The 12,644-nt window shown below is 55.9% G+C and overlaps 2 protein-coding genes across 2 annotated transcripts; one reads left to right on the top strand and one right to left on the bottom strand.

Annotated features, from left to right (window-relative positions):
• Window positions 1–345: 345 nt before the first annotated feature.
• SLC2A4 (solute carrier family 2 member 4) lies at window positions 346–4,977 on the top strand (the record flags this gene model as incomplete). Its single annotated transcript, XM_084236831.1, has 11 exons — window positions 346–378; window positions 1,695–1,811; window positions 1,923–2,095; window positions 2,186–2,310; window positions 2,423–2,538; window positions 2,639–2,801; window positions 2,883–3,070; window positions 3,237–3,341; window positions 3,484–3,585; window positions 4,069–4,272; window positions 4,774–4,977. The coding sequence occupies 11 exons, from the start codon at window positions 346–348 to the stop codon at window positions 4,975–4,977; spliced, it is 1,530 nt and encodes a 509-aa protein (XP_084092957.1).
• A 1,874-nt stretch (window positions 4,978–6,851) lies between these two features.
• On the bottom strand, window positions 6,852–12,644 carry YBX2 (Y-box binding protein 2; the record flags this gene model as incomplete). The annotated part of the gene is made up of 8 exons (XM_084237210.1): window positions 12,245–12,644; window positions 11,524–11,587; window positions 10,078–10,111; window positions 9,130–9,219; window positions 8,277–8,561; window positions 8,001–8,104; window positions 7,312–7,489; window positions 6,852–6,902 (listed from the first exon to the last, which is right to left on the bottom strand). Exons 1-8 carry the CDS (start codon window positions 12,519–12,521, stop codon window positions 6,852–6,854), a joined length of 1,083 nt encoding a protein of 360 aa, XP_084093336.1. The 5' UTR covers window positions 12,522–12,644.

Here is a 12,644-nt window from a genome sequence, read left to right on the forward strand (position 1 = left end):
CCCGGAGCAGCCCGGCGCCCGCGCAGGCCGCCCGGGGGGCGTGGCCTCCCGGGGTGTGCGGGCTCCTGGCCAATGGGTGTTGTGAAGGGCGTGGCCCGTGGGGGGCGGGGGTTCCGTGGGGGCGCTTCGGGTCTTTTCCCCCTAGCCGGGCTCTGCCAGATTCCCGGGATCCCTGCTGCTCTCTGGCTCTTTGGCTTGTGGCTGTGGATCCCGCCAGGACCGCCCTCCGCACGTCGCTCCGGGACCCCAAGCGCCCCGCGCCCTCTGCCCTTCAGCCCAGGCCGCAGACCCCTATCGCCGCCTCTGGTCGACTGCAGCTCCTGCGCCCCCAGCTGCCAGGACAAGATGCCGTCGGGCTTCCAACAGATCGGCTCAGAAGTAGGGTTCAGCTTGTTGGGGCAAAACGGGGGTGCGCATCCTGCTTTGGTCGGGCCGGGGTCGCGGTTGGGGTCAGCTAGGGGGCGGTCCCTGCGCAGGCGCAGGGGGAGGCGGCAGGAGTCGCTATTTATATACCTGGACCGTACACCCCGTGACCGTCGGATTCCAATCCCTCCAAGGCAGAGAGGGTCTGGGGGGCGCTTCGGGGGCACGGGCCACCGTGGTATTCCGCGAGTTCAGGGTTAGCCCCCTTCTCTAACGCGCGGCGCGTTCCTCGGGGGTCGGGGACACCCTGCCCTCTATCCAAGTTGAGAAAGCAGATTCAGGCGGGTCTTGTCCTCCAGGACCTGTCCGTCTGGCCAGGACCTGGGGCAGTTTTTCGAGGACGGGAGGCTCTCCGTGGGCCCCCACCCCCATTCCTGGCCACCCTCCAGGACGCTGAACTTTCCTTTGGCCCCATGGTTGGTGGAGGGGCGGAGGGGAGTGTCAGGCCCCCCCTCCCCCAGCTCAGGTTTCCGCTTGGAGACAGACTGTGCCGCCAGGGAGCGGCCACCAGTGCCACCGCCCCTCACACCACCTTCCCGCCCCCAACCCCTGGGCATGATTCTTCCAGGCAAAAGCCTGTACGGCCCCCTCAGCCTTCCTCCTAGTTTGGAGGGGGAGGGGAGGGGAGGCCAGGGCGGAGACAGAGAAGGCCACCCCAAGGGCCACAGGCCAAGAGGAATGACCGAGATGTCCTTTTTGGAATTGCCCTTCTTGAGCCTGTTGGGGGCCTCCAGGAGCCGCCGGCTGAAAGAACCCCTCGTGGGGAGGGAAGAGGACACAGACTGACGATGATAATGCACTTGTTAGTTTATAAAACCGGCATTGTCAGAGAGACTGTTAACATCTGGTTAACATTTGGTTTTCACACTTTCACTGTCGGGCAAAACAGGTAACATTGCCCCTATCTCACAGAAGAGGAAATCTATAAGTTCAGAGTAGGGAAGTGACTTGCCCAAGGTCACACAAATCTGAACTCAGGTCTCTTGAGGCCAAGCCTGTCCCAAGGTCACAGAGGAATTGTGAGACCTAGGTCAGCCTGTGCGACTCAAACATGCCGTTTCTCCTCCATGCCAGGGTTACTGTTGGATTCTTCCTGCTCCTGTTTATATTGAGATCCCTAAGCTATTCCTAATATGGCCCAGTTTTCCTCACCCAACATGTTGGATGGAACCCAGCATCTTAAAACTCCAGCTAGGCCTGGGTGCTTGACGGAGGAAAGAAACCACATCATTCTCATGTGACATGCCTCTTCTCTGCTTCTGCCTGCCCAGGATGGGGAACCCCCTCAGCAGCGCGTCACAGGGACCCTGGTTCTCGCTGTATTCTCTGCTGTGCTTGGCTCCCTGCAGTTTGGCTACAACATCGGGGTTATTAATGCCCCGCAGAAGGTGAGGGGCCTGCAGCTGGCAGAGTGGGGGTACCCAAACAAGGAGGGCAGGGGGCATTTGGATAAACAGAGAGGGACGATCTGCAGGAAATCAATTTATGCCGTCCTCCAGGTGATTGAACAGAGCTACAATGAGACGTGGCTGGGGAGGCAGGGGCCTGAGGGACCTGGCTCTATCCCACCCAGTACCCTCACCACCCTCTGGGCTCTCTCTGTGGCCATCTTTTCTGTGGGTGGCATGATCTCCTCGTTCCTCATCGGCATCATCTCTCAGTGGCTGGGAAGGTATGGGACTGGAGGGCAAGGGTGGGAGAATAGGAAGGGAGCCACATCAGGGTAAGACTCTAACTCTCAGTCTTATTCTTTGCCTTCCAGGAAGAGGGCTATGATGGTCAACAACATCCTGGCAGTGCTGGGGGGCACCCTCATGGGCTTGGCCAATGCCGCTGCTTCCTATGAGATGCTCATTCTTGGACGGTTCCTCATTGGAGCCTACTCAGGTACCTGCCAGCACTATGGCTTTGCACAGTGCCCTATTCTCCTTCACCATCGCTGGGCTTGGGGGCAGGAGTGGGCAGCTGCCCTCAGCCCTCTTCTCTTCCCTCTGCCCAGGGCTGACATCGGGGCTGGTGCCCATGTACGTGGGGGAGATCGCCCCCACTCACCTGCGGGGTGCCTTGGGGACACTCAACCAACTGGCCATCGTCATAGGCATTCTGATTGCCCAGGTGACTGGGCCTGGCCTCAAGGGGTCTCTGTAGGGGGTTGGGGTGAGTCTCTGGGTAACAGGCTGAATGGCCTGCCCTCCTTCCTACCCTGCTCCCACAGGTGCTGGGCTTGGAGTCCTTGCTGGGCACTGCCACCCTATGGCCACTACTCCTGGGCATCACAGTGCTGCCTGCCCTTCTGCAGCTGGTCCTGCTGCCCTTCTGTCCAGAAAGCCCCCGCTACCTCTACATTATCCGGAACCTGGAGGGGCCTGCCAGAAAAAGTGAGCCTCCCCCCATCTTGCTAGTACCGGCCTTTCCAGACCCCTCCCTGCCCTCTCAAGTCTGACCCTCTTTGCCTCCAGGTCTGAAGCGCCTGACAGGCTGGGCTGACGTATCTGGAGCACTGGCTGAGCTGAAGGAGGAGAAGCGGAAGCTGGAGCGCGAGCGTCCCTTGTCTCTTCTCCAACTGCTGGGCAGCCGTACCCATCGGCAGCCCCTAATCATTGCAATCGTGCTGCAGTTGAGTCAGCAGCTCTCGGGCATCAATGCTGTACGTATGCAGCAACCTCTGGGCAGGGCAGGGGTAAGGAACAGCTTAAGAGGAGGAGAGAAGGGAGTAAGCCCCTCTCATAACCCCAGGGTGAGTTCAGCTTGGTGTGGCTGCAGGGGAGGGAGGAACATCCCTGCCATCCCCTTTTCTTCTCCTTCACCTGTAGGTTTTCTATTATTCAACCAGCATCTTTGAGACAGCGGGGGTAGGGCAGCCAGCCTATGCCACCATAGGAGCCGGTGTGGTCAACACAGTCTTCACCTTGGCCTCGGTAACTGCTAGCTTCTGGAATGGCCCCCACCATTGACTTCACATCCCAGGGAGTCTTGGAGGTTCTACTTTTGGTTGCCTCCCCACCTGCCCAATCTCTCCCACTATCTGTGCCCTGGTCCTAAGTCCTCAACTCTCCACAGGTGTTCTTGGTAGAACGGGCCGGGCGCCGGACACTTCATCTGCTAGGCCTGGCAGGAATGTGTGGCTGTGCCATCTTGATGACTGTGGCTCTGCTTCTGCTGGTGAGGCCTGGGGAGTAGGACAGGGAGTAATGGCCCAATCCATGGGAACTGCCCCAAGAGGCTGTGTGGCCAGCCAGGGCCATTCCTTAATGTACATGCCTTGGGTTCTGGGTGTGCCAGGACCATGATCTGTGCTCCTGAGGGAGCCAGACTGTACCAGGGTCTGCTCTGGAAGAAAGCTGGGGCTCAACTTCAGCAGCCAGAAAGGAGATCTGTTACTAAACCTCAGGAACAATGAACCTCAGGAACTCAGGAGGAAAATAACTTAATAGTTTAAGAGCTGAGAGGCTATAATTTTCCCTCTACCCAGAATTGGCATGGGGCAGACAGCTGGATGTCAGTGCTCAGAAATGCTCAAGAGCTTTGAGCATTGTGAGCTCCCACTGTGAGCTGCTGAGAGGGGTAGATTTCAGTTCTTTGGGTTGAGAGCAAAGGAAGTTTCAGGAAGCCCTGACCAGAATTCCCTCCCTGCCTGTCCCCCAGGAGCGGGTTCCAGCCATGAGCTACGTCTCCATTGTGGCCATCTTTGGCTTTGTGGCATTCTTTGAGATTGGTCCTGGGCCCATCCCCTGGTTCATCGTGGCTGAGCTTTTCAGCCAGGGACCCCGTCCGGCAGCCATGGCCCTGGCTGGTTTCTCCAACTGGACCTGCAACTTCATCATTGGCATGGGTTTCCAGTACGTTGCGGTAGGTCCTCTGTCCCCATTCCAATTTTCCATACCATAGAGCAGAGGAGGACAATTCACAACGAGTCCACTAGCTTTACAGTCAGGGACCCCCCACCCCAGCCCACAGAATACTCACCTGGGGATCACTTTGGTAGACCACATGGGCCCCCAAGACTACCTACTCCACCAAAATCAAAGGAAAGAAGGGAGCTGAACTAGACTGGATAGTAACAGAGGTGTCGTCCAAACAAACTAGTGGCCTAACTTTAGACCAGTGATAAACTGCAATGTTAAACTGCATATGAATGCTGTGAATGGCAGGGAATCCACACTCACGGTGGAGTAACAGGATGGAAAGAAGGTAAAAACTAACCAGAGAAGAGTTGGGGCTCAGGGAATCCCTTTTTTCATGAATTCTCACTGCTGGTCATTTCTACTGCCCTGCCAAAGAGCCACCTGCTTTCTGCAGTGCTCCCACCCCTCTTCCCTTTGCCAACACCTTTTTCTCCACCTGTCCCAGGATGCTATGGGTCCCTACGTCTTCCTTCTTTTTGCGGTCCTCCTGCTTGGCTTCTTCATCTTCACCTTCTTAAAAGTGCCTGAGACCCGAGGCCGGACATTTGACCAGATCTCAGCTGCCTTCCGCCGGACACCCTCTCTTTTAGAGCAGGAGGTGAAACCCAGCACGGAACTTGAGTACTTAGGGCCAGATGAAAATGACTGAGGGGCCAGGCCTGGGTGGGAGACCGTGTTCTCTACCTCCCAAAGACCCCCTCCTTTCCTCCGCAGCACTTTAACCTTCTCTTCCCCATTACTTCCAGGCCAGAGAAAACCCCTGCAGCCTGATAGAATTGGGAAGCTAGAAGGATGGGTGGTCTGAGCACCCCCTCATTCCCCGTGTGTGACTCTCTTGGATTATTTATGTGTTGTGGTTAGGCTGTGGCCATAAGGGTGGGTCATTCTCCCCTTTCCTTTCTTCCATAGTCTACCCCTACTCGCCTCAGTTCCAGAATGCTCCCCTCCCCCCAAAGTAGAGAAGGGGGATTAGAAGGGGAGGTTCAAAGACTGACTTTTTAGTGGGCTGAACTGAAGCCAAGAGCAGGACAGAAGTGGTTTACTGCCACCTTGGACTCCTCTCACTATCTGGCACTTTCGCTGAATTCTTGATACACAGACTCTGGGTGAAGGGGGCTCTGACTTGACCCCTCCAGGGCAAAGGACATGCCCTCCTAAGGTCTAACCTCTCCTCTCTCTGGACCTTCCGGGGCAAGGGGAAACACATGCCCATAGGTGACAAGAGAAAGGGATAGCAGGATCCCACCTCTAGATTTAGGCCTCTGGGCTCTACCCTGACTGCTTCCCAAGGCTGCTAAGGGGGCCCTAGCTCTTTCTGCTTCCTCCCCCATCCTAAAAGGGTGTTGTATCCACAGGCTTTTGCCCAACTAAGGGAAAGAGGGAAATTTGCCTGTAAACCCTAGGGTGGAAGAAGCCGTCAGATATTTTTGTATATGTTTGAAAAGAAGGGACAGGGAGAAGTCAAAGGTTTGTTTTACTAAATGTGTATGTGTGTATATATATATAAATATATATGTGTGTATATATATAAAATATATATCTATATATATATAAAAATACGTCTATAAAGTCACTGTATGAGACCGGTGTCCTATTGTGAAGGCACTCATGGATGGGCTGAGATAGGGACTGTTACTCTACCCTTCTCCCAACTTTAGCTGGAGGCCGGAGAACCTGGGTGCTGGTGTTCCATGTTCCCACTTAGTTTTAGCCATTGCTTTTATTAAAAGTAAATGCTCAATAAATTTCAGCTACAAGTGCCAGATACTGCTCTTGGCACTTTACAAAACACTCATTTTGCAAGGGAGGTTCTCCCCGTTTTACAGCCAGGCAAGTGAAGCTCACAGTGACAGTGACGAAAGCACTTGTTGGGAGCTGTACAACCAGAACCCTGGGACAGGCCCTGCCACTGACCCCTCCTCCTCCCCAGTGCCAGCCAGTTGCCAGCAGTTCTCTGAACAGAAAAGAGGCAGAAACCAAGACAACAAGAAAGCCTGTTTTTGTTTTTACTGGAGGCTCAGGTGGCACATGACAGTTCATAAAATGGCTTCAGAGGTAGGGGTAGAGGGGAAACAAAAAATAAACTGGGGTGGGAAAGAAAAACCACCAGGAGGAGGTAAGAGCTGGCTGTTTCTTTCTCAGCCTGATTTAGGGGCAGGAGTTGGTGCCTCTGAACAATAAGGGTGGATCCCTTCCTTCAACCCTTGGTAGGGGAGAGAAGGAAAAAAGCAAAAGGCTGTTGCTTTGGCCCTCCTGAGTCTCTAGGAAAAGGGAGGAAAGCTGGTGTTTTGATGTCATGAATTATGGGTAAGTGGGGAGGGAGTGCTGGGTAGGGTACAGGTCAGTTGGAAAAACTGGCAGATACCTGACAGAGGAAAAGAAATAAGCAAATCACGACTAGCAATTTATCACAACCCAGCCCTAGCAAGTTATCACAACCCAGCCCCCTACCCGTTTGGCTCTGGCCCTGCCCCCTGCTAGCCACTCACCAGATGGTGGCTCTGGGTGTCCTTTGAGTTGGAATCACTCCAGTATGGTGGGGGGTGGGTCCCCACTGTTGATAGGGGCTGAGGTCTAGAAAGAACAGGGATGCTCCATTGAGACCCTCTTGTTCTTTAGAAGCCCTAACTTCAACTTTCTCCTACCTTTTATCTCTCCATTCCTTCCCCAACCAGTTCCCCCAATTCACATCATAAGCTGCTGTGTCCCCAAGCAGAGATGAGGGGAGTGCTGCAGGGGGTCATATGGTTTGATGGCCTCTGCTGGGGTTTCCTGGTAGGTGGGTTATCTGCCAGGGGTGGACCCAGCAGCACTGGCTCTTTGGTGTCAGGCTGCATGAAGGGGATAGGGTGGGGGCAGAGCCAGGAGAACGAGGAGAAAAGAAACAGAGTGAGAAGGAAGGGAAAAGGTTGAAAAGGGAGAGAAAGAATTTGACCTTAGCCTTTTCATCCCCTCCCCATGGTGGACATTCCAAGGTTCTCACCTCCTGGGCTGTGGGCTGCCTAGGTCCAGGGGGCTGCTGCCTTCGCCGCTGGAAATAGGGGCGGTTTCGTGGGCGCTGGGGCTCAGGCCGGGAACCATCAGTGGGGCCTTGGCTGGGTTTGGTCTCACCATCCCCTCCTTCAGTGGTAGGCTGCTGGGGTGGCCTGGGGCGGAAAGGCCTAGGGAGAGAAGGAGGACCCTAAAAGGAGCAACAAGCCCAGTGCAGACTGCCTCCCTTGCAATGCTTGTTTCTTTTCCTCTGTCAGGTATCTGCCAGTTTTTCCAGCTGACCTGTACCCCACCCAGCACTCCCTCCCCACTTTCCCATAATTCATGACATCAAAACACCAGCTTTCCTCCCTTTTCCTAGAGACTCAGGAGGGCCAAAGCAACAGCCTTTTGCTTTTTTCCTTCTCTCCCCTACCAAGGGTTGAAGGAAGGGATCCATCCTTATTGTGCAGAGGCACCAACGCCTACCCCTAAATCAGGCTGAGAAAGAAACAGCCAGCTCTTACCTGCTCCCAATGCAGTCACCCCAGGAGTGACTGCTGCCCCCAGGGCACTTAAGCAGTAAACACAATATACCCACAAGCATGACTCTGAATGCTTCCCCTTCCCACCCTCCAGCCCTCCAGTCTCCTTCCCTTAGGGATGAATATATGAATACTGAAGATGAAGAGGGAGTCTTACCTTCGGTACCTGGGCCGGAATCTGGGTGGGGGGACCCGCTCATCTCCCTGCTGTTGGTCCCCCTCCAATGGGGTGGTCTCTTTGGGTTCTACCCCATCAGTGCCCTGGGAACGTACAAAGGCCTGGGTAGAGTGAGGGATGTCTGCTGCCCAAGCCTCTTCCCAGCCCTCAGTCCCAATTCCCCCCAGGGAATGCCTCTGTCTCCCCCCACTCACTAACTCCCACTCTCTTTCCTAGACTCGGGGAGCTGGTTCCCACCTTCCCAGTCCCCCTCACCTCTATAGGTTGCTGCTGGTTGGGTGGCCGTGGGCCTCGCACAAAGCGCCGTCGGTAGAAGAAGGGTGGTGGGCGCCGTCTTCTGGGCCGCTGCCCAGAGTCTTCAGCTCGCTCCCCTTCACTGCCTGGTTCTGTCCCGCCTGAGGGGGCCTCTGCCACCATAGGTGGTGGGGCAGCTGGGCGAGGCCGGGGGATGAATCGGCGGAACCTACGTCTATTGGGGGCATAGCGGCTGCCCTTCACTGGCACCCCTCCAGGCCCAGTGACATTAGCAGCTTCTGCACCCTAGGGTGGAGGTGGGGAGGAAATAATGAGAACTCACCCCCAATAACTGAGGCACATTTCCTAACTGACTGGGATCATTAGTGTGCCAGCTAAAATCCCTTCTCAATTTCCCTTCCACTCCCCACAGGGAGGGTGGGGAACAATGGCGCCAGTTTGGATGCTTCTAAGAGGGGCCACCTCTGTAACCGGTCCTTTTAAATAGCTGTTACTGATCCCCCACTGGCGGTGGGAATGAAGAGGTCTGGCAGCAACTGTCCCTCTTACTACAGAGGGCTGACTCAGTGCCTGGGGACTAGGTCCCATGTGGAGAAACAGACATATGAAAGTACGTGGTGAACTAGAGATACCCAGATATTACTGACTGGTGACAGGGACAGCTTTAAGACCGTGCTTGAGCAGCCTGGTTGTTAAAGCAGATAATGTCCAGGTGAGAACTCAGTCCCACCCCCACAGCCTGGGCTACCTAGCCAGAGGAAGAGTTAGCTTCAGGAGGGTGACAGCCTGGGATGGCCTCCAGGCCCCCTCCCACAGCCAGGTTAACGCTATATCCCTTCCATAGTCCCCAAACCTTCTCTCCTTCCACGACATCAAACTCCACAGTCTCCCCATCTCCAACGCTGCGCAGAAACTTCCTGGGGTTGTTTCTTTTAATAGCTGTCTGGTTAGGGGAAAGGCCAGAAGGGTCAGGATGGCTAAATGGGAGTCTCTCACCCCCACTGGGTCCACCACCCAATTTCATTTTTTCCAACATCTTTTACTTGTGGGCTGTGGCTCGAGAGTGGAGCAAAGAGAAGGTAGTCAAAAGTGTAGTAGGGGAAAAGCCATACGCTAGGGGCCTCAGAACCGACTGTGTAGTTACCACTGTCCCCATATGCCCTCCTCCCCTACCCCTCAGGGATTTTTAAAAGAGACGCAAGCATCATGAACTCAAACGCAAAACAGAAAGAGACAGACTTAAGTTGCAGAGTGGGTAAAATGTCCTGTGCTTCTTACCTCAATCCCACTGAGAGCATTCCACCAAAGCAGTGGTGCAGTGGTTCTTAAACTGCATTGAGCATCAGAATCACCTGGCGAGCTTGTTGGATTGCTGGGCCCTTCCCCAAGTCTGACTGACCTAGGTGGTCTTGGGGCGGGGCTGAGAATTTGGATGTCAGGTGATGCTGCTGGTACAGGGACCACACTTTGAGAACCACCACACCTAAGTATCTCTAGCCTGTATCCTTATCTCTGAACTTTGCCGATGACTCATTCCTGCAGTGTTAACAGGTCCCAGTAGGTAGTGAGCCTGCCTTGCCCAGTGGGCAACACATACTTTTCTCAGAGAGATAACCCAAGTGGGGCCAATGGCAGTTAATACTGCACTCAGTACCCGAGCAGCTGGGGAAGAGAACGATTTCCTGGTGGGCATGCTGTTGTGAGATAAAAGCTGCAGAAACATTATCTGTGCTAAGGTTATGGCAGAGGCCTTCAAAGAGAGGGCTGGTTCCTCCCCTCAGACAGTCAACCTAGCTCTTACCTGGTGAACAAAGACATCCTCCTTGGTGTCATTCCTGCAGAACAGGATGGGTTGTTGTTAGGGGGTGACTTTGGTCAGGTGCTCACCTCCTCTGAGGACTCCCTAGCTGCCCAATGCTAAGATCACTGGGCCTTCCAGGGCTGCTTCCAGGGGGTAGACAGGACCCAGAGTGAGACAAGAGCCAGCATGTGATCTCCAGAAGGTGGCATGAAGAGAAGTATACCTAAAATCTCAATGAAAAACCTGGGCTTTGTGAGGAAGGGCAGAGGAGGAAGGCAAAGGCACCTTGAAGGTGCTAGGCAAGCTCTTTATGTGCTGAGCACTCCACCCTCTATGCCACGGGCACCTTAGAACCTGGTGGTGCTGGGTGCAACTATCTCTGGCCAACACCTCTTCTCCAACCCCCATCATGGTTGGAAAATTCCACTCAGTTTCTTTCCTTTACAGTCAAGGAGAAAGTGGGTGGGATAGAGGTGCACAGTAAATCTTCAAGGGGGACAAGTCAAGAACTTGCTCCAAAGAGCCATAAAACTTTATTCTAGAGGTGAACACCAGATTCAGGCCTGTCTCCCAAAAAACTGAGGGGCCAAGGGTGAGAAATCATTCTTTATCACTACCTTATCTATTACCCAGTGTCCTAGCATCCCATAGTGTAAGAGAGTGTGTGCGTGTGTGTGTGTGTGTGTGTGTGTGTATGAGAGGCCAGGGGCGGGTAGAGAGGCTTTCCTTTGGAACCTCCCAGGAGTCCTCAGTTTCCAGATTTAGAGACCTACCCTAAAACAAGTGTTCTAGCTTTAAAGCACTTGGATCTGCACAAAGGTCAGCCTGCTAAGAGGGAACTAGGGCCTCCCAAGAGGGCAGGGCCAGGCAGGGTTCCCAGGCTGGGGAAGGGCCCACTAGGGGAGACCTGGCTCTGCTCAGAATCTACCAGTACAGCCCCTCCCAATGCTGGGAGAGGTGGAGCTGTCTCCATTGTGCTGGCTCCTTTTTCCCCCAACCCCCATCAGCAGTTGGGCCCATCAGGTGGGGGACTCAAATGAGCCAACAGCTCACTAAGGGGGATGAGTTATGAGAGTGCAATGTGTACTGCCTGAAATAGGAAATGAGTGAAGAATCCAGCCCCGAGCCCTGAGGCAGAGAGCACAGGTACATTCTGCCCCAAAGGTGTGGCAAACTAAACCAGAAAGTGAGACAGACAAGCCCTGAGGGGAGAGTCAGAGGCAGGTTTGCCAAGTTCCTAGATCATTAACCCACTGCTGCCCTTGAAGATGTGGAGGTTTCATCTTGCCCACATTTGTGCTGCCATTAAAGACTTTCAATCAGCATCAGCTGGACATTGCAACCATGTGCCTCGGCAGGGGTAGAGAGGAGGTGGGGAGGGTGTCCAGTCCCACATGCCAGTTTGGAAGACACCCATTCCACCCGATCCCTGGGCTCCTCGGATACCTGTTGATGAATCCGTAACCATTCCGGACGTTGAACCATTTGACAGTGCCCAGGACTTGAATTGCTGCCAGGCAGAGATGCAGTGGGGGCAGTAAGATGGGAGAGGGGGAGAGATGGAGCTGGCCTCAGTTTTGAGACACTCTAAAATCTAACCTACACCCCTATTACCTATTAAACTTAACTTCAGGTCAACCAGGTTTCACCCTGTAGCTTCAAGGTACTCTTAACCCACTTCCACCGCAGGAACACAGGCAGTGAGGCTCAGGTTTTCAAAACCCTTCCCACTCTTACCGCGTGTTCCTCACATCCTCCAAATCCTGGCTCTTTACCTAGAACCGGGTACTCACCTGGCTTCCGAAGCCTACCCTCCCCTCGGGTCATAACCGAGGGCTTCTCTAGCTCTCCCACTGTAAGGGTCCCCAGTACACCTGCCTCCCGGACGCCGATTGGCCTAGTACTAACCAGAGTCTGCAGGGTCTCGTGTCCAGCCCGCGGGGTGGCCAAGCCCACTCACCCTCGGGCCCTGGCGGGGCCGGCCCCCCCCCCCAGGGAGGTACAGCAGGATCCCGCGGGGCACCCTCCCCGGTGGGCAGCCCCCAGCCCGGCTAGTCCCGTGCGCCCCCGGGCCAGGCCCACCTTCAGCGTCCCAGCCCCTCCGGGCTCCACGACGCCCCTCCCCCAGCCCCCGCCCCAGCGCCGCCCTGGCACGAGCCGCCCTCACCCAGCACCGGCTTGTCCGCCTGACTCCGGACCGGGGGCGCGGGGGTCCCCGAGGCCGCCGTCGCCGGGTTGCCCGGGGTGCGGGGGCCGGGAACCGGGGGCGTCCCGGCAGCGGGGCCCGAGGTGGCTCCGACCCCGCCGACGCCCGCCCCGCTGCCTGCTTTTTGTGGCTCCCCGGCGGGGACCGGCACCACCACCGCCACCACCCCTGCCGCCGTCGCGGGCGCCGTCGCCGCGGGGGCCGCTGTCGCCACCGCTGCCGCCTCCGCCTCGCTCATCCCGCCGGGTCCAGTACCGGCGCCCGCCGCCACCTCCTCCACCTCCGCCGCCACCGCCCCGGCCCGTCCCCCCGGCTCGCGAACCCGCCGCCCGGCTCGGTCCTCGAGCCCCGAGCCTCGCCC

This window comes from Talpa europaea (genome assembly GCF_964194135.1).
Source record: "Talpa europaea genome assembly, chromosome: 7".
Classification (NCBI taxonomy): Eukaryota; Metazoa; Chordata; class Mammalia; order Eulipotyphla; family Talpidae; genus Talpa; species Talpa europaea.